Source organism: Chiloscyllium plagiosum, unplaced genomic scaffold, assembly GCF_037043375.1.
Source record: "Chiloscyllium plagiosum isolate Xiang-an unplaced genomic scaffold, Cpla_swu_hap1 HiC_scaffold_2, whole genome shotgun sequence".
NCBI lineage: Eukaryota > Metazoa > Chordata > Chondrichthyes > Orectolobiformes > Hemiscylliidae > Chiloscyllium > Chiloscyllium plagiosum.
Window position 1 is genome coordinate 73,479,500 of NW_028270140.1, and position 22,379 is coordinate 73,501,878.

Below are 22,379 nucleotides of genomic sequence, written 5' to 3' on the forward strand. Positions count from 1 at the left end.
TATTTGCCTATTTGTCCAAATCATACTGAAGCATCTCTGAATTCTCCTCACAGTTCACCCTCCCATCCAGCTTTGTGTCACCTGGAAGAGATATTCAAGATATTCCATTTAGTTCCCTTATTGAAACCAATAATCTATATTGTGAATAAATTGGGACTCAAATGCTGATCCCTGCAGTACCACACTTGTCACTAGCTGCTACTTGGAAAACAGTCCACTTATGCCAACCAGTTCTCTATCCATGTTAGTACACAATCTCAAATCCCATTTGCTTTAATTTTAAATGTTCATCTTTTACGTGGTGAAAGGTTAAATGGGAATACCTCTCTGGACATTAAAGAGTTAGACTGCAAGGTTGAACATTCTGGAAGTGGGTGGGGTGACATTCTGTCTCACAGGTCGCATGCAGGAATGTGGATGACCATTCATTGCAATTCACACCTCATTTCGGCAGTCATTTGCTACTATACTCCTGCTATTATCAAATTAAACTATCATTCAAACTCTTCCATTCAGAAATGCTTTCTAGCCATCCCCTGACGCTAGGTATGTTGCATGTGCATTGTCTTGGGGAATCAGTGAGTCAGAAAATTGTCTGCATAACGATTCCCCAGGATTAGGGCATTTACATTTGCATAATCTCTGAGGATGATCTCATCCTACCATTGTGTCCGGGGTAACATGTGAGTATGGGTTGTCTTGAGTGGCATGTGACTGTGGGAGAGTAGTCAGAACATCTGTAAGCATTGCCAACCAACCTGTATAAAGGCGATGTATTTTCTTTGTTCAGAGTCTCTCTTCTGACTCAACTTCACATACCTGCAAAAAGTATCAGAGGGGTGACCTAGCTTTACAAGCTTGATTAAATTTTAACTGTTTGCAAAGTTGGGGTGTGTGCGAATTGCATTTCATGTGTGAAACCTCAGGAAAAGAACCTAACAGTGGGACCTTATCGAAAGCCTTCTGAAAATCCAAGGAAACCATATCTACTAACTCCCTGTGTTTAACTCAACTAGTTACATTCTTGATTTGTTAAGCATGATTTCTCTTTCACAAATCCATGGTGACTGTCTAAATCTGCCACCATTGTCCCAGGTGCTCCACTGCAAAATCTTCTCTGACGGACTCAAGCATCTTCCCTATTTGTGAAATCAGGCGATTTGTACTATGATTCCCTATTCGTTCTTCGCCTCCTAAGGGTTACCTTAGCCATGCTCCAATCTATAGAAACTGTGCCAGAGTTTGTAAGAATCTTGAAAACCGATCAGCAATGGATCTATTATTTCTGCAGCCACTTTTTTAAATACTCTGGAATGAAGGTTATTGAGTCCCAGAGATTTCACAACCTTTCATTCCAAAAATTTTCTGAACACCATTTTCCTACTAATTCTAATTTCCTTCAGTTCCTCCCTTTCACTAGTTCCTGTGTTCCCAAACATTTCTGAGGTGTTATTTATGTCCTCATTTGTGAAGACAGAATCAAAATATGTAGTTAATAATCATTTTATTCCCATTTTAACATCCCCGACTCCTGATTTTAAGGGACCTTAGCATTCAATAATCTTTTCCCTTCACATACAGTCAGTTCTTCTGTAACGTGATGATTGCATTCTTGTGCAATCCTACATTATAGAAAAATTGTACTTTAGAAACAGCGCTTAAATTATTGGTGATGTGATTGATTTACAGCCAACACAGATTTTAAAAGTTTGCGCTGTAGAAACAACGTCCCCAATTCGTCGATCACATTATAGCGAATTCGCATTGATGAAACGCATATTATAACAGAACAATCTACACCAACAGAAGCATTTACAAATCAGTAAGTATATTCCCTCCTAGCTTACTATGGTACTCTGCTTTCCCTTTTAATCAATCCCCTTGCCCTCCTCGGCTAAAATCTAAACTATTCCCAATCCTCATGCCTACTGCATTTGTTGGCCAATTGTCCCTTTCTTAGATCTAATACTATCCTTAATTTCCCTTGTTAGCCTTAGCAAGTCTCCTTTCCCATTTCATTGATGTGCCACTCAGGAATGAGCAATTGTTGCACTTCCACCATGCATTATTTAAATATTTGCCATTGTCTATCTACAATCATCTCTTTTAGCAACATTCCCAATTTATCATTGCTAGCACGCACTTCACATCATCGTAGCTTCCTTTGAGACTGTAGTCTCAGAATCAACTACATCACTCTCCATCTGAATGAAAAATGTTATCATATTCTGGTCATTCTTCACAAACGCGTTAAACAAATTAAATGGCTGGTGACCATGTAGGTATTGTTGGTCCAAACAAAGTTAATTGCTAGAGCTAGTAAGGTTTCTGCATCACTACCAGAGGAGGAATCTGGGGACTATAATGAGGTGAAGAGTGCCATCTTAAGTGTACATGAGCTAGTACAAGAAGCCTACAGACATCGCTTCAGGAATTTAAGGAGGGACATTGCATTTGAAAGAATCAAACAAAGTAATTGAGATGGGCGGATAAGGACACTGAAATTGATCAAATAGGTGATGCTCTTACAGTGACGATTATTTTGGAGGAGTTTAAAAATTCACTTCTAAAGTAGTAAGAACTCACGTGGAAGAGCAGAGAGTTAAAACTGCAAGATTAGCAGCAGAAAAGGCAGATGATTGAGTTGGTTTATAAATCAAAGTTTGGCTTCCCACGCCAATTTCAATCTGTGAGGAATAGAAATTTGGGTCAAGAAAGAAATTCTCAGGTGGTAAGGGAAAAGGGAGATTTCATTGAAGATAGTAAAGGTAGTTTATCACAGGGTAAAAAGGAAGCCCATGAGGGGGTAGAGAAGTTAAACAAAAAAAAGCTCAGGTGTTTTCACTGCAATAAAGTAGGCCACATCAAGTCAGCAGTGTTGGTGGTTTAGAAGACGGATGTGGGAAAACAGGATAAGCCAATGGGCTTTGTTAAAGTGGTAAGAAAAAAGCACAGTGGAAGCTAAAAAACTGCACCAGAATGTACAACCTGGTCAGGGGTTGGTTGAGAAGAAAGTGCCAGATCTCTCTAATGAATTTACTTGCAAAGATAATGTTTATGGATATATGCCAGGAAGAGTAGAAAAAGAAAATAAAATTTTGAGAGATATGGGAACAAGTCAATGTTTGATGGTGAGAGATGAGATATGTAACTACAACGGATTACTGCCAGAACAGGTAGTAATATATGGAATTCATAGTGAGAAGAGTAGTGTTCCATGAAATGTTGGAGAGTCCGGTGAAAAGTAGTGAAGAGGTGGGAGGAGTAATTGAGAAATTCTCAGTTCCAGGAATACAAATTATCCTTGGTAATGATATAGCAGGATCACAGGTTGGAGTGATGCCTACTGCAATTGAAATGCCAGTGTAAAATCAGGGAATTGAGATGTTACAGGAAGTACATCCTGGGATTTCTTTTCCCCGACTCTGGTAATAACGTCTCAAAGCCAAAGGTTGAAGCAGGATCAGCAATCAGAGAATAAAGATAAGTAAGTTAAAGTTCATTTCTCAAAGACTATGTTTGATCAAATGGTTGAGAAAAAACAAGAAATGGAGGACAAAACACATATTTTCAGTTCAGAGAAATTAACAGATTTACAAGATGAAAAGCTAAAGCGGTTGTATCAAAAAGCATACACAGAAAAATCTGAGTGTATCACAGAATATAACTATCTTAAAAAAAAGTCTTGATAAAGAAATGGAGACATCACATATTCAGGCACATGAGAAATGGACAGGAGTTCATCAAGTTGTATTATGAGTTTGTTATAGAAAGGAAGTTTTGCAAGTAGCACATGATTTCCTAGTAGAAGGCCATTTAGGATTAAGGAAAACTCAAGCCAAAATACAAAACACTTTTATTGGCCTAGACTGATAGGGATTAGATTAGATTAGATTACTTACAGTGTGGAAACAGGCCCTTCGGCCCAACAAGTCCACACCGCCCCGCCGAAGCGCAACCCACCCATACCCCCTACATTTACCCTTTACCTAACACTAGGGGCAATTTAGCATGGCCAATTCACCTGACCTGCACATCTTTGGACTGTGGGAGGAAACCGCAGCACCCAGAGGAAACCCACGCAGACACAGGGAGAATATGCAAACTCCACACAGTCAGTCACCTGAGGCGGGAATTGAACCCGGGTCTCTGGAGCTGTGAGGCAGCAGTGCTAACCACTGTGCCACTGTGTCGCCCACCTTGTTATTGAATTTTGCCAATTTTGCCAATTATGACATGTATGTCAGGTAATTGGAAAACCTCAGGCAGTGATAAAACCAGCACCGTGAATATCCATTCCCACATTTGAGGAACCTTTTACTAGAGTCTCAATTGATTTTGTAGGACCCCTACCTAAAAAGAGTTTAAATCAGTATTGTTAACATAATGGATCTATCACTAGATTTCCAAAGACAATTCCATTACACAGTATCATGGCGAAAAGGATTGTAGAAGAGTTACTCAAAGTTTTCACTAGGTACAGATTATCTGCAGAGATACAATCAGATCAAGGGTCAAATTTACTTCAAAATTATTCAAGGAAGTTATGGATAGTTTAGGAACAAAACAATTCAAATCCACTGCATACCATCCAGAATGGCAGGGAGCATTAGTATGGTGGCATCAAACTTTAAAGACCATGTTGAGGGCTGATAGACAAGACTATCCAGAGGATTTGGGCAAAGAAATTCCATTTATGCTTCTTACAGTTCGAGATGCACCAAATGAACCTAATAAGTTCAGTCAATTTGAATTATTTTTTGGCCATGAGGTAAGAGGACCACTGGAATTAATTCAAGAGACCTTGGTGAGTCAAAGTTCAAAGACTATATATTGGGACTATATGTCAATTTTCAAGGAAAGATTAAATACAGCAGGTGAGCTGGCTAGACAGCATTTAAAAGTAGCACTGTATATGATGAAACAGAAAGCGGACAAGAAATCAAAAACTTGCAATTTTGCTTATGGTGACAAAGCATTAATGTTACTTCCAGCAATGGGTGAATCTTACAGCAGGGTTTAGTGGACCTTATCAAATTGAAAGGAAATTGAGTGAGTGAGCTATTTAATAATACCAGACAGAAGGAAATCCCACAGAGTGTATCATATTAATATGCTCAAAAGATATTTTGGTGGAGAAAGAAAGTAAACAGAGAACATATTGCTCATTACAACACAAAGTGAAGAACCAAACTCAGATCATTTCATGACACCAAATATACCTAGTTTAAAGTCATCCCATTTGATATGATAAATGGACCAGCCACATTTCAAAGATTAATCAATACAGTTATTTTGGGATTACCCAATAGTGGGATGTACATTGACGACCTGGTGATTTTGAGTCACACATGGAAGAAACATTTACAGCATCTATCAATTGTTCGATCGACTTCAGGAAGTGGGCTTGGTGATCAACCAAGAGAAGAGCGAATTCACAAAAGTCCATATCATGTTCCTGGGTCATGTTACTGGACATGGACGATGGTCCCATAGATGTGAAAACAAAGGTTATTGGGGAGTTTCCCATATTATCGGCAAAGAGGGCAGTGCTATAATTCCTGGGATTGAGTGATTTTTAATCGAAAATTTGTACTGAATTTTAGCAGTGCGGTTGCTCCACTGATTGACTTATTGAAGAAGCTGTGTTACCCCAGTGTTGGCCATACTTAATTATGCAAAGCTATTTAAGTTGGCTATCAATGCATGTGCTGTGGGTGTCGGTGCTATGCTCTCACAAAAAGACAAGATGATAGAAAGATCTTTTGGGCATTCTTCCAGAAAACTGAAAAATCACCAACAGAAATATTCCACAATTGAGATGGAGACCTTGAGCTTGGTAGTTGCATTGCAACATTTCAATATTCATATTACCAGTACTGTACACTACTCCAAATAAAGTTTCACTAACGACCTGTTAAAACTGAAGCATAACCATTCTCATTGCTCTCAAATGCACCTCCTTAACTCTCAACAAATTCCAGGAAGATGTCCCTAGAATTCCCAGATAATTAGCCGTTGCTAATACTCACAGAATTTCTCTATTACCCTCCAGAATCTTCAAAAAGTACCAGAATCTGACTTCTATTCCCAGTGCTATCACCCACTGTGGCCACCATCCAGTGTTCTAGAGCCCAGACTGTGCTGAAGTGAATATATCAATGTTCATAATAATACCGTTTAGAATTTTTTAAAAATCAGATTTACTCTGTGCAACACCACAGAAGATCTGCTAGCATTACATTAAAAATCTTTTATCCAGTGTAGTCTTCTTCATCACGCTATCTGCAACAGTATTTTTCCAGAGGAGAAAACAATGTCTGCAGATGCTGGAGATTAGAGTCGAGTGTGTGATGCTGGAAAAGCACAGCAGGTCAGACAGCATCTGAGGAGCAGGAGAATCGACGTTTCGTTGGGCATAAACCCTCAACCAGGATGCTGCCTGACCTGTTGTGCTTTTCCAGCACCATACTCTATTTTTCAGAGGTCAGTCATATGCATAATGCCTGGAATGGGTTGTTAATAATCAGATTCATGTGTGCAGCTAATTACCTATAGTTACCATTACCTACAGTCACAATACCACACTTGTGGCTAAAACCATCATATCCTAGCTCCATCTACTGGCTCGATTGTAGGCAAATTAAATTTTAATCAAACTGAATTACTCTTTTTAAAATATTCTCCAGACGAAGGCAATCCTAGTAAGGTTGCAATTTTCTTATCAATCCTTAATAGCCCTGCAAAAGTAGTTGTTAGCTTTAGAATCCTATGCGGCATTTTAAACGCAAGGGAGAGGGTTTGGAGCATGTGGCATGTGCCGTAAAGTTTAAGTCAGTGCACTGATACAACTTGGACATCAATTCACCCATTCAAGTTTTCGACTTTAACTTATGTCACAGTCCCACTTCTAGCTGATGGATGTCCATTAGGCTACTCAAACTGATTGGACAGCATGAAGGCTGCTTATTTACGGACAGAGATATCTCGGAGCGGTCACTGGAAGGTAACTAATTTCACAAGAATGCATAAGGAGCATTGGTGAGCACTACGGACAGTGTTTTACTTTGATCCACTGTGCATACATCAGTCTGAATTAGCCAATTCTGGAGACTCATGTTTGGAAATGCCTACCAAGGAGCAACGATCATCAGCACACATTTTCACCTGAAACGAAGAAGCGATCTCAGACAGTGCAGTGTCACTTCATTCCACCACACCTTCCACCGACTTTCACATCAGTACTCATGCATGTAAACTTAGATTTGGGACCAAAATTTATTGAGTGCTCCATTACACCAAGTGCACTAACAGCTGTTAGAAGTTATGGTAGTTAAGGTCACTGGCATTCAGGACTGTTGTAAGTCACCTAGAACTGGAGTTTAAACCGAAAGCACTTGTTTCTGGAGTCTTAATGTAGGCAAACAACGGAATACTGGTGTAAGGCATTGTAAGATGTGCAAAGATCTGATTCCAGAGGTTAAAGTGCTCTCTAGCTCAGACAATGGAGGTATCTATCTAGGTCATGAGTGCTGCCATTTCCCTCTCATCCTTGCATTTAGCCCGCTTCACTGAAAAGGTGACTTTTGTCATGCAAACCCAGCAGAAAGGATATATTGGCATTAACAATACTTCAAAAGAAATTCATGATGCTGATTTCTGAGTTGAAGAGATTAATTTAGTGAGACTGCCTGAGAAAGTAAGATCTTTATTCATTAAAGTTTCAAAGAATGAGTCTTGATCTTTTTTGTTATTCATTTGTGGAATGTGGGCATCACTGGTTGATCCAGCATTTATTACCCATCTCTAGTTATACTTGGGAAGGTAGTGGTGAGCTGCCTTCTTGAACCGCTGCAGTTCATTATCTGTAATTAGACCACAATGCCAATAGAAAAGAGATTCCAGAATTTTGACCAAGCAGTACTTAAGGCATGGTCATATTTTTCCAAGTCAGGATGGTGAGTGGTTTAGAAGTGAACTTGTAGCTGGTGGTGTTCCCATATATTTCTGCCATTACCTTTTTAGATGGAAGTGGTTGTGACTTTAGAAGGTGTTATCTAAGGAATCTTGGTGAATTTCTGCAATGCATCTGATGGATGGTACACATTGCAGCTACTAAGTAGCAGTGGAGGGGGGAGTGGATGTGGTGATGATCAAAAGAAATTTCTTTTGTCCTGGATGGTATCAAGCCTTTTGAGTGTTGTTGAAGCTATACTCATCCAAGCAGCTGGATGGCGAGCATTCCATCACATTCCCGACTTGTACCTTGTAGATTTTGTCTCCCAGGGACTCTTGCAATTCTGTGTTCCATAAATGTTATCAATCACAGCTTGCTCAGCATATAACACAAATATATAAATTACAAAGACAAATGGAAAGATAGCTATTATTGCAAGAGGGATGGAACACAAAAGTATGGAAGGCTTGTTATAGCTCTACAACATATTGGTGAGACCACAGTGTGCTCTGTGTATTTTTTATCTTATTATTCAAGGAAGGATATACAGAAAAACCTCAATTATCCAAATATCAATTATTCGAATTTCAGATTATCCAAAGAATATCTCAAGGTCCTGATAGAAAGAGGCGTTTCAACACTGATTGTGCTTTTGTGGTGAATGAACTTGGCTTACTGAAATGCTGCCTAGAACAGTCCTGGGCATCGATGGGAGCTCAGGCACTGTCTGCAAATGACTGACTGCCTGCCCGTTCTCTCTCTCTCACCACACTTTACCTGGATTTCTACACAGGGGTGTACCCTAACCCCACCCCCCTTCCCCAGATAATCTCTCCAACATTGTCCTGTACAGGGTAAAGGTGGAACCTGTCAAAAAGTTCAGAAAAAGGTTGTGTGTGTGTTTGTGCAATTTTGAGACTCACCCACCCTCCAAAGGCAGCAGCAGTCGTAATGCTGGTGTCCAGTCCTGCTGTCCCGGAGATGGGGTGAGGCGACATGGATGGGGGGGGGGGGCGTTGGTGGAGGCAAGGTCAGATGGAGTTGGGGTCAGACGGAGTTGGGGTCAGACGGGGGCGCAGACAGCAGCGATGTTGGACGGGTTTAGGGGAGCAACGGACAGGGGGGGCAGGGGCTCGAGTGGTGTGCTACTGCCTAGTCTCCTGAATGGGGAGCAGACTTAGGAAGTGCTTGCTTTGTCAATACCATTGAACTGTTGGGGGTAGGGGGGAACAGGAGGCTTCACCAATGCTGTAGGTCCCTTACGCACAGGTGTATCTGCTCAGAAACAAATCCTGAGAGAGAGAGAGGAAGCAAGGCAGGCAGAGCGAGGAAAAAGGAAACTTCAGAAAACTCTGAGCCCCAGAGGAAAGGCATTGAATCAATTAACCGATTAATCAATTATCCAAACGATGTAGTGCTCGCCCAACTCGTTCAGATAATCGAGGTTCCTCTGTACCTGCATTAAAGGCAGTTCAGGTTGATTCTGGTTCACTTGAAGGTTGCTGCCTGGGATCAATGGATTGCCCTGTGACAAACAAAAGGTTGAGGAGGCTGGGCATATACTCAGTGGAGTGTAGAAAAATGAGAGGTGATCTTAATTAAACACGAAGGGGCTCAAAGGAGACGGAGAGAATAGCTCCCTTTGTGGAGATATACAGAGTAAATGGGCAGTTTCAGAAAAAGTGGTCTTCTATTTAACACAGAGATGAAGACTAATTTTTTCTGAAAAGATGGTTAATTTTTTGGACTTCCCTGCTCCAGACAGCAGTGAAAGCTCAGTATTGAAATATAGTTCAACAAATCATTGATCTAAAAATGAAACAGGGTTAGAGGTATTGGGATGGCAGAAAAACGGAATTGAGGCCATGATCAGATCAGCACTTATTTTAATAGAGCTATTAAAATAGCTTAGTGCTAAGGGCAAAATGGCCTATTCCTTTTCTATTTCTTAGGTTCTTGCACAACCAACATAGTAGCTTGTTGTGTGCTCCACAGATTTTCAGTCTACGATGGATTGATGTGAGAAATAAAGCTATACACAGTATAGAAGAAAGGATATGTAGTTACTGTTATCAAAGTGTAGGTGTGTACTGTACCTTTAAGAGAGGAAACTGGCACAGTATGTACTGTACCTTTAAGAGAGACAGGAAGCAGGCATGGACCTAGAAAGGTTGTGAAACAAATAGCTGGAGCATGCATTCCATGGTACTCAACAATTTTGAATTCAGCCAGTTTCGATACAAAAATCCCATCAAATCTGAATTTTAATGTTTTGATGACATCAAACCAATGAGACCATCCAATGTTTTCGGGTATATAAAATCGTGTATTTTAAACAGTTTGCCACGGTGACAAAGAGAACCAACGAAATACAGCCTGCAGAGCCTCTCTCTGAAAGGTATCTTTTCATATGACATTCGGGAAGCAGAAGACCAAAGAAAAGACCCAAGAAAGTACAGACGACAATACAAAGGGAAAAATCGACAACTGGCTGGTTTTGAAATTTTAGTTTTTTTGTTAAACTTAAGCAGGGGGTTTTCTCAGTATTGTTGTAGAGTGGGAGATAGATAAATTGATCAGACAAAGGAGGATTACCATGTGGATAGTTGTTGTTTAATGTTGTTGTGTTTCTTGGATTCTTAATTGTTTTCTTTAAATAGTTCGGAAGTTCTTTGTCATTCATACTTTAACAGATTACGAGGCGAGGTGAGCTTTTCTGTATGCATGGTTTAAATTAGCAGAAAAGTTTACTCCATGTCATAACAGTTACCAACAAGAATAGTGGAATACAGAGATGAAATGGGATGAGATCAATGGCAGGACACTTAGTCAGCGGTTGTTAGCCTGGTATAATCTGGTGCAAGACATCAGAACAATGAATGAGGTAAGTTCAAGAAAAAAAATTAATAGCCTTGAGGTAGAATATCAGTCAGCCTCTCGCCTTTTAATAAAGGCTGTCCTCATTAAGGAGGATCAGAGCAGTTGACAAGAATATCATAGGAATTAGGAGTAGGCAATTCAGCCCTTCGAGCCCATACCACCACTTAACATCATCATGGCTGATCTTATCCAAGTCTTGACTCCACTTTCCTGCCTGTTACCCTGCTTTTAATCAGAAACTTATCTATTTCTTTCTTAAATGTGTTTATTGTTTCTGCCTCCACTGCAGTCTAGAGCAGTGACTTCCACAGATTCACAATCCTCTGAAAGAAGTTGTTTCCCATCATTCAGTTTCGAACCTACCTCCTCTCACTCTATATCTACAACCTCTTATTCTGGACAGTCCCAGAAGGGGAAACATCTGTTCAATGTCCACTGTATCAATCAGGGGTTAGGTCAGAGTGGAAGCAATCAAGTAAGGCAAAGCAGGAAAAGAAAACACTCCCAACAGTGTGATATCCATGTTGTCTACAGGATGTAGACAACATGCATCTTCCGACTTTGCAATTTCTACCATTGACAATAACTAAAAAGGTATTGACAAGTAAAATAATACTCCAAGTAATACACTATTGCAACTTGGACACATACCATCCATCATTCCTATGTGTTCCATGAATCTTCTCCAGCTCCCTCACCAAAAACCTATCCTCTTGGTGGGCTGAGAGGAGAATACACAAATTGAAGAATATCTTCTTTCAACCCTCTATTCTTACCTGAATTGCATCGAGACCAGCTCATAGTGTTCACCTATGTTGGCAAACAGACGGTTATTACCAATTAAACCAAACTCCTTAGTTCAGCCTCAGTCCCCTCCATTTTCTTTAGCAATGAGGACTTGAAGTCAAGATAGCTTCTCTCTAGCTCTGTTATCTTGAGACTTTTCAATCATTATCTTTATTAATTACTCATTTCTAAAATTATCACTTTATTGCTTTGATTTTAGTTTTGCTGAAGCAGGCTAGTTCTTCATAACTCAACTTATATTTTGAAATTCATGCATACTACTGTGCTAAACCTTAGCTTTTGAAAATTTGCTCACTGGTCCCTCGAGTACAAAAATTGTGGTCTCACACACAAAAAGGCTGAACAACCCTGGTTCATCTACATTCAATTGATGTCAATGGACATCTAGTACAACGGACTGTAGCATATCTATAAGGTGATAATTATTAGTTCTGCAGGACATTAAACATGTTCCATTCAAACACAAGGTCTAAATTGCAATTCACAGGAACTATAAACATATAGAATAAATAAAGAACCATGGGAGGAAACTAAAATGTAACAAATGCTGCAGTTTATTACATTAAGGGAGATTGAATATAAAAGCAAAAGATACTGCAGATTCTCCACTTCACTGCATTTACAAACTATGCCAAAGGTACCACAATGTTCATAAAATAATACAGCATCAACTTCCTAACCAGCAACTATCCTCAACCATGTTGTCTTATTTCACTTTGCTCAAATGTGGGAAGACATTTAAGCATATGAAAAATGTAATACTAAAACGAAAACATGCTGTAGCAATGTCATTACTATTATGAAACTCACCGATTAATGGGTTTTTTCTTACATCCAACACAATTAGAGAACTACTGGTCTGCAAGATATCAAGCAATGCTTTGGCTCCTTTATTAGAAATTCCACATTGCTGCAAATCCAGGGCTGTAATAAAAAACAGAATTCCTAGAAATTAATGTAAAATACTACAGACATTTCCATAATATTTATAATACACAGAAATGAGCCATTTGCAATGGATCTAACCTTTATGTTTACGTTCCTTCCAATCAAATTCATTATCCTTATTATCCTTTTGTTCCTATTTCTCTTATCTACTTTTTCCTTAAAGGTATCTATCCCATTCAGCTCAAGGAATAAGTTACACAATTTAACTGATCCCCTACATTCACTATTGGATTTATTACTTTACATACTCGCGTAAAAGTTGATCTCATGTAAACATTGGCCCCTTATTTTTAGCCAAAAAATCTTGTATTTTCCATATATCTTGTGTAAAAGTCAACCCTACCACGTCACATTATAAACCTCTTACAAAGGAAACTGCATGTTTCATTCACCCACTTAAACAAAATCGCATTTACTCATTCATTCATACTATGGAAGAATTGACCAAAATTGACACAGAAGCCATTTTTGTCATAAAACAACTTTTGCAGTAAGATTTCTAGCTTGCTCGTGCAGTTCGAGGCCTAACTGAGGAATTCTGTTTTGATAAGCCTGACCTTGCAGCTGCCATTAGTTCTGTCCCAAAGAATGATGTATTGATTCTCTGTCCCATATCGGTAATTCTAGCCTAGCTGAACCAGCAGTACAAAATAACATTCAGTTTTTGTAGACATTAAGAAATGTAGGTCTGGACAATGTATGGGAACCTTACGACTGCCCCTAAGTTGTGTAATTAATGGGCAGTAGGCTTGTATTTAACTATAAAACTTGTAATATTTGGTATTTCATTGGAATTGCATCGGACTTTATTCTGAATGAAGATGTCATTCCCCATGGCCATGGAATAAAGCTAGTTGATTGCTCAAGGTCTGCTCTCCTGACTATCTTGTTCTAAAAGATTTGGCAAACGATTTATTTCCCCAACACCACCAGTAACTCTCCTCATCGCTCTTTGTTTACATATATCGAGTCTCTATTCATTCATTCATAACTCTACTTACTGGTAGCCCACATGATTTACTACAGCACATTTTAATTCATTCATTCATTCAGACTAGTACGAAGTGTATTGGCACGTATTGCACTTTGTTCACTATACTATGGGTGGGAGCGGATGTTTTGGAGACAGGCCGGGGGGCTCACACGAAGTGTGCTACTGCCTCATCTCATGAATGGGGAGTAGATTTCACAGATTACCAGAGGTAATCAATTAACCAAATAATCACAAAATCAATAATGAACGAAATAGTGCCCACCCATCTCGGTCAGATAATCGAGGTTCCCCTATATATTGAACTGCAGCATGAATTTCAGTCCCTCAAAACTAGTGCCCGTGAATTAGTTGACCAAATGAGCTGAACCTTTAAAAATAATCTAAAAAATAGTGACTTTTACACGAGTATGTATGGCAGCAACTCTCATATTAATGGCCCTTGGTCTGGAATCATATGCAATTAATTTTCTCTTCATCTACCTGATCAAACTCTGATAACTGACTTGAAGATTTACTATCAGGTAATCAATAATCTTCAGGTCCTATACTGTTGGATCTTTCTTGTTGTTTTGTGTGTGCATGCAAGTAAGAATGTGTTTAATAGTGTTTCCCTATTGCTTCTCTGGGTTCCATTCATGTATATATCTTGCTTATGTGATATCCATTCTATTTGTGTTGATTAGTTCACGGTAAATAGCAATTTGCCTATTTTCTTTACAGAAATGCTCACTCTGTATTGCTTTTACAGAATATATACATTTTTTTTTCAAATGTATTCAATGGAGTTTTCTTTCAATTCCCTGAATCCCAAGTATTTTCTTCTTGAATTCCCTTTGGCCACATACCACAGTTAGAAGGCCGCTACCAAATGCCTCTTTACAATTATTAAGTGCACAATAGCAACTTCAAAATGTGATGTCCAATTTTCCCGACGGCCAATATTTCTGTAAAGGCATGGAGGTAGTGTGGCCCTTGAAATCCAAAAACTATTTTGAATTAGAAATTCAAAACTATAGTTTACAGACTTCACAAAGGAATCTGCATGCATAACTGTTTTCTGGCAAGAGAATAATCTGGAAGAGGATCCCCTTTGATATACATATAGTTATTCGATGTGTTAATAATCCTCTATACGTTGCCGTATCCCTTGTACAGTATGCAATCAGCCAGGCTTAATCAAGGTAAGCATATCCTTCTTAGCACTGTCAACAAAGAATTTCCATTTAATGAAAACAGGACACAATTTTTGCTTCTCACCAAACTGTCAACCAAAGACCAGTTCAAATGCCAACAAAACCAAAATGATGGATAATCTGTTGTGTGAAAGACAGTGAAATCCCACGTCCTTTCGGTATCACCACAGCCAAATTAGGGGTCAGAAGATGGAAAATAGATGATTTTCCATCTCTCTTGTACAGGGACAAGTGCAACCTTAAGATTAGCAAATATTGGAAACTAAAGATCATTCCTGGGATGATTCTATATCACTGAGCTAGTGAACTATCATGGTTAATTTGTAAACCAACTGAGCAATTATTACCATTACCTGCAATTTATTTATGTAATATATTTTATTTCAAACAGGAAGAAATTCACGGTTTACATTTAAAATTCACTATATATTGAAAACTACAATTATGCTTTTGGTTCCAACTACCTTTAAGCCAAAGGTCATCTTTGAGGGCATCTGCAAAGGCAATAGCTCCAGCATCACCAATTAGTGTGTTACAATTCATTGTAATGCGCCGCAAACCAGTCATACAATCTAGGTCAGGATGCCTATAACGAAGACTCTCTGCCCAGACTTGACTGTGCCTTTTTGTTGCTTGATACTGTATAAAACATAAGCACATAACCTTACAATTATTGTGCAAGGCAAACATTTATGTTGAATTGCTACTATATTTGTGATTTAAAACTGCGAAGTATAATACTTCAGAAGTAAGAAACTATAAAAACCTACCTTAATAATGCCTGTCATATGCTGTGCTCCACGCCATGTTAAGTTACAGCCTGTGAAGTTGACTATTTTGATGGTTGCTGAATTCTTCACATTCTGGCAAATGACTAAATAAAAACCATTAGATTTTATGAGCTGTGATTGTTATACATTACGAATCCCTTAGTAATACAAACGTGGTGGAAACAGTAACTTACTTTCCAGTCCTTCATCTCCAATTGGACAATGAGCTAATGAAAGGTTCTGTAGTGTTTTTGTCCTGGATAGACCCTAAAAAAGTTTGCACATGACACTTATAATTAACATTTCAAAAAGGAATTATGAACATTATATACAAAGTGCATTAGCATTTTCTGGTTACCACAATTATATTTGAAAGATTCGTATTGACCAATTTCCTCCTTTATGATTAACTAATAATTGCCATTTGATAAATCGAGTTATTAAGTTTCAATGTTTTAGACAATTTTGAAAGCTTCGGTTCCCACATGAACAGGAAGGCAGGGAGGAAACAATTCTGTGTATCAGCAACTGGGAAACCTGGAAGTGCTAAGGATTTAGCAGCAACATCATGTTGATTTTTTTTTCATTATGTTTCCCATCTAGCAACCACTGGCTTGGTAGGAAATCTGCAGTTTTAAGGTGATTAACATGGTTGTGACTTGATGAAGGAGCAGCGCTTCAAAAGCTAGTGCTTCCAAATAAATCTGTTGGACTATAACATGGTGCTGTCAGATATTTAAGGGAATTGGTACACTGGGTGGAGAGAAACCTTTCCTTGGTGAAGTCTGGGACAAGCAGGCATATAAGAGACATAACTTTAACTTTAAAATCAGAATAGGAACACGCAGGAAAAATGTTCAAAAATTCATCTTCTCACACAAAAGATGAAAGTAGCATGGAACACTCTCCCTCAATTAATAATTTAAAATCTAAGATGGATAGATGTTTTCTTGGATAAGGGTTTGAAGAGTTGTGGATCCTTGAGGCATGTGACTGCAATTGAGAACCATCATGCCAATTAATGACAGAACAGATTCAAAGGGTTGAATGGCCTATTCTTATTCCTACATTCTTATACAAAAATTTAATTTTGCGTAAGTTTACTTGCTGCAATCTAAAATGTGTCATCAATCTACAATAGAAACACTTTTTTCAACTGCACAAAGTTTAATCATTTGCTTTCTTCAGAAATATTCCCAGATTCCCGTTAATACAGAAAAAAATCCCCCTGATGAGTGGACCAATACTACAGGTTAGATTTAAAATCACTAGCAAAAACATTGAAAAGGCGGTTAAGAACTGTTTCCCCAGTTAGACCGCTGTTGGGATCTGGAATACGCCACCCGAAAAAGTGCTGGCAAGATTCTGGAAATAATTTAGAATGAGTGTGGAGAATACATATAGATCGGGAAATTATAGGGTTACAGACAAAAATAAGGAATCTGGAGCTGTTCTTTTGAAGAGTCAAAAGGTACAATGGGTAAAATTGTTTCCTTCTGTGCTTTAGGTATCTATGATTCTCTGTATGATTGAGGAAGCTCAAATGTCATTCATCTTAAGAATATACTTGAACATACTGCTGTAGGTAATGAACAAAAATTACCAGTATTATGTTTTCATGGTAAAACTATCTTGATGTTTCCTCACCTTTGTTAATGTCAGAAGATCTCCATGTCTCAAAGGTAATCCTTCTAACTCCAAAGTTTTTAGAGCACTGGAAACACTCAGAGAATCTCTAACTGATTTGCACAATTGAATTGTAAAGTCTTTTGACCTGATGGCTGGTATGCGCTTTCTGATGTTCTGTTTACATCTTTCACTCCCTTTAGAAAACAAAAACAAGAAAAAAAAATCCAAAACTACAAATGAACAATTACATGAAATTTGCCCACACCAGTGCTGCAAACACAATCAACTCAAGGATCCATTCATCCCCTTTTAGTCATCAGGTTTCCTGAGCCCTAAGAAGCCTGCCCTCCACAGCCAAAGTCGTACAATGGAACTTTGCTTTCATCTCACTTTCACATGAAATGTGTGTCAAACAATATGCATAAACTTGCCGTTTGGTTAATGTCAAAGTCTTGGCCAGGAGAATCTTTTAAAATTCTGTTTACTACATTATTCTTGCACAGAACGTTTCCAGTTTACTTTATATATTTTGTCTTATTATTTTACAAAGATGCAAGTTTTTTTTTAAAACACTACAAAAACTGACCAATTAGCCTAACTGCTTTACAATGGTATAACTACGGAATCTCACTATCGTCAAAAAAAACAAAAGAATGCTGTAAATCAGAAACAAAAAACAGAAGTTGCTGGCAAAGCTCAGCAAGTCTGGCAGCATCAGGGAAGAGAAATCACAGTTAACCTTTCAGGTCAGAACAGTTCCGAAAAGGGTCATTGACCTGAAATGTTACCTCTGACTTCTCTTCACAGATGCTGCCAGACATGTTGAGCTTTTCCAGCAAGTTCTGTTTTTCTCACTAGCATTAAAATTGTTCTTCTTTGCTTTCTCCTTTCATGCATTAATCCAACTTCCCTCAAATTCACTTTATGGTATTCTCATTAATTTATTAATGTGGTAGCATTGGTCCATTTTGATTATTTTCTTTTAAAATGAGTATGAATTTAATAACTCATGATACTTTCCTAGTGTTCAGTGATTGTTTCAATGATCCTGAATAATTTACATCAGCCTAATCTTAGTACATACACTTGCCTTTCACTTCCTAGTACACAATACATTCCTTAATAGATTCACATTGAAAAAACTTCAATATTTATCATTTGAGATACTATCCTCAGCAATCATTTTCTGGAATAGTTTAACATCATCTACACATTGGATGCATGGCACAGAAACAGGCCAAGAATGTGGTGCTGGAAAAGCACAGCAGGTCAGGCAGCATCTGAGGAGCAGGAGAATTGACGTTTTGGGCAAGAGCCCTTCATCACGAAGGAATTATGCCTGAAATGTTGATTCTCCTGCTCCACAGATGCTGCCTTACCTACTGTGCTTTTCCAGCACCATACTCTCTACCCTGATCTCCAGCATCTGCAGTCCGCACTTTTTCCACAGAAACAGGCTAGTCAGCTCAAACATGACCATTTAAACTCGGCTTAAGGTTTCTCCCGTTTTTTCACATCTAAATCTACCAGTGCAAATATCAATTGCCTTCTCCTTCAAATGTTTGTCTAATTTGCCCGTTAGTGCATCAAACCACACACTTCAGTTGTTACTTGCATTCTTTGGGGCAAGAGGTTTTTTTCTGTATCTCCTACTCAATTTCCTGGGTTGGAACTTTCACCCTCCCTGGTATAGCAAGAGTAATGATAATGAAGGTGACTGAGCTGAAAATGAGAATGAAAATAATCAGATTCTTGACTTCAAGAGAAATTTTCAGCAACTTTCCCCTCAACTCTTAAATGGCAACTTCAGAATCTTTCCCTTGAGTGGAAAATTGTTTACTTCCATAGCGTTATTAGCCCAATTCGCCCTATTTACAATGTACTTCCAATTCTCCTCTCCTCCATTGAGAAACTAGATGGCACAAACACCTGACTGATTAAAAAAAGAGCAGTTAACTGGCCACCACAGTTCACCAAATGCCCAATGACAGCCAGCATCCAACTACCTTTTCTGCACAATGTTCCTGCATGGCCCATGGCCACCATTCCCCTTGACCCTTCATCCACACAATTCAATTTCAGCAAACCACCATCCTCGTGACATCAGCGTGCTTATCCTTGAACCAACTCAGGCACTGGGCCTTTAACACTCCATTCTGGAGATGAGGGACACCCATGACTTACAGGAGCCTACCAAGTTGCTCTATATGCAAGGTCAGCCAAACATCTCATGCATCTATATAGGATGCTTTTTCACTGACACAGATACAGGCATTTTATGGCTCTTAGCTTGCATTGTTAGCAACTACTGACTTTCAAATTTACTTGAAAACTCCAACTGTGAGTACATGACCCTGTTTTCTTAGGGCACACAGACTTTATCACTAGGTTGCAAGCTACCAATCTCTGGATGGGTGATATTATTGCTTTTCAGCACACAAGATCTTGAGTACCAAGTTACAGGATTCAGCCTCAATGATTTACACTTTTTGGGAGGGAGGAAGGGAGGGAGAAGCAAACAGACTGTGATGGTTGCAACACTGAATAGTGAATGTACCATTCAGACAAGGGATGGTCATATCATGTATATAATCAGGCATCAACATCATAGATGCAGCATATGCTAGTAGCTGAAGCAGCAAGCAAACTGCAATGCTTCAAGTTAATGGTAATGAGTTGAAAGAGACCATATATTTTAACTTTTTTTAAAGGAACAGCAACTGAAATGGAAGCTGGAATGTTATGAATGGAATACTAGGAAAATTTTGCAACTTGAACAGCAAGTTTTGTATATTGTTGAACTATGCAATACAATGTGACTTTTTTTTAAAAAAGGGAGGAGAATGAGAATGAACTGCACCAAGAATCTTTCAAGCTAGTGAAGCTGTGCCTCACATCAGCCCTCTGACTGGCTGACCTGCAGTGCTGAAAGGCTGCAAGTGCCAAGTAGCAGAATGGAAGAGATACCCACAGCCTGCAGACAGAAGATATCATCTCTCCCCAACTCACTCTCCTTTTGAGGAAAAAGATGAAGAAAAAAACAAGACAGCTTAAAAGAAAGAATTCATACAAGAAAAGACCTATGTTCACCTGCTGTTTTAAAGAATGGACTGTCTCGCTCCGATAATAATATATTATTACTGCAACAAAAAAAACAAGAAAACAACTTTCCACCTTGTAGTCTGGATTTTGATCTTTGGAACATTTACTGTGTCTATATTATTTTTCCAATCATAATATGTGTTAAACCATTTGTTTTTTATCTGTCCTAATTATATTAAGCACATATATTTTTGAGATTTTGATTTTCATTGCTTATGTTCAGTGTTAAAATAAAAATTATTATTTTTAAAAATTGTTGCTGAAGAAATCTGGTATGAATTGTCATGAGTAGCAGTCAGGTAGACTGGTCACTTTGGTGGTCTCATAAGGATTTTATCCAGTTAAACGTTTTGTGATGGCTTGTGCTTTATCAGCACACTTTCCCCATTACATTGTCACAGTGTGAAAATCAAAGAAGGAATGTCCTTTGCTGGGTGAAGGAATACAACATTTAGGACGTATTGCTACAGAAGGTCAGTAAAGGGGTGTGTATGCTACCAGACTAGGTAGTTGGCTGTGGTCAATCAGGCACTAGGCCCTCCAAGAAACCAGGGATCAGTGTACTGGCAATCCAGGAATTGGGTTACACACATTCCTAGAAGCCAAGTGTAAACAGTCCAGAGATTACTGATAGGTCAGTTAGGGTACTGAGGAGACATTAGTCCCAGGATGGCTGAGTCCAGACATCCAGCCAAGTCTGTTCACAGGCTAGCCACAGTCAGTCATGGATGTTTGGTCAATAATGGTCAGGGAGCTTATCAGGAGGAAGTCTATAGAGTTCTAGATATGGTTTTACTGTATTAGGTTACTGAGAAAATGGCATCTGTGATCAGGGGCAATTGCAGGTAGTAGGCTAGCATCCTACTTTTATTTGGAGGGCGTTAGGGAGACTGAAAACTCTTGATGGGGGATGGTGGGTTTCAAACAGGTCATAGTAACTCTAGCCTCTCGATGGGGTGTGTGTAGGACCAACAAGGGTATGAGAATTACAAAAGTCAGGTGGGTACAGTGGGCATGTTATTTGTGATGTAAAGGGACTTAACAGAAACAGGGAAATATTAAAACGTTATCGGGGCCATCAGGGCAGCAACAGAATAGGAACTCAAAGGATGGGGCCATTTTCATCACAGCAGAAACTGCACATCACACATATGAACTTCAAGTTGGAACCATGTTGCCACATCAAATTAAAAGTCAGTTGCATAAAAATTTTTAAAATGGCAACTACTGCAAAGTTGACAGAGTAAGTTCATAATTCTTTCATACAGAAGGGGACTAAACAAGTTTGCTTTTGAGACCCGTCTCGTTCAACTGTATTAATCATACAACCACTAATTAAGTAATGTCTTCCAATTGGTTTCAATTTGTTCAAGAGCACAGATTTCGAATTATTACTTCAATCAGTGAGTATTACATTGAGTGCATTATTGTCTCATCATGTGAATTAAACAAAATGTCATGATAACAAGGAAATCAGAAGTGGAATCTAAAGTTCCTATTTGCGAGCCACATTCCATAGTACGTTCTGGAGGACAGTACATCACAGCTGCCAGATTCTCTCACTCAAATGTAAGAATACAAGGGCATGGAGTGCAATCTGGGAAGGAGCCTTATCTTGGGAGGGATGGGAATAGCTATTGTCATCAAGTGTTACTAGCAAAATTCAATCCCAGAGTGGCATAAATGATTTTGTTGTCCACCAGGCAATTGGTTCAGGGAACATACTTCAAAGTTCCCTTCCAAATTAATGCTATTACTTCCTTGGGAAGTCTCTAAGCCACACTTTGAGAGAGAATAACATATGGGTCAGGAATCCCTTCAAATATTTTATGCCGTCTTTGTAATATATCCCACAGATTATCTGCTAAAGAGCTCACATGGAAATTTCCATCGCTGGAACCATTGTGAGCCTGATAATTCTCTTATGACAACAAAAAAAGACACAGTGATGAGAACATCTTGCACAAACCCAGGAAGAACATTAATTGCTGCACATCATCCAAAGGGAGAGAGTAGAAGGACAAGATACACCAAGAAGGTGCAGGCAAATATGATACTCCAGATTTATAAATCTCACTGCCATTTTCTTCAACTGCCTG

General features: G+C 38.8%; 1 protein-coding gene across 2 annotated transcripts in view; it reads right to left on the minus strand.

Annotated features, from left to right (window-relative positions):
• The window catches only part of cep78 (centrosomal protein 78), an 84,428-nt gene that overhangs the window by 56,212 nt on the left and 5,837 nt on the right, over nucleotides 1–22,379 (minus strand). For both annotated transcript variants that reach the window (XM_043712611.2, XM_087997741.1), the window contains exons 3-7: nucleotides 17,197–17,372; nucleotides 15,744–15,816; nucleotides 15,550–15,653; nucleotides 15,244–15,418; nucleotides 12,455–12,568 (exon numbers count right to left, since the gene is read on the minus strand). In XM_043712611.2, coding sequence (XP_043568546.2) covers nucleotides 12,455–12,568; nucleotides 15,244–15,418; nucleotides 15,550–15,653; nucleotides 15,744–15,816; nucleotides 17,197–17,372 — 642 coding nt within the window. The remainder of the gene's footprint in view (nucleotides 1–12,454; nucleotides 12,569–15,243; nucleotides 15,419–15,549; nucleotides 15,654–15,743; nucleotides 15,817–17,196; nucleotides 17,373–22,379) is intronic.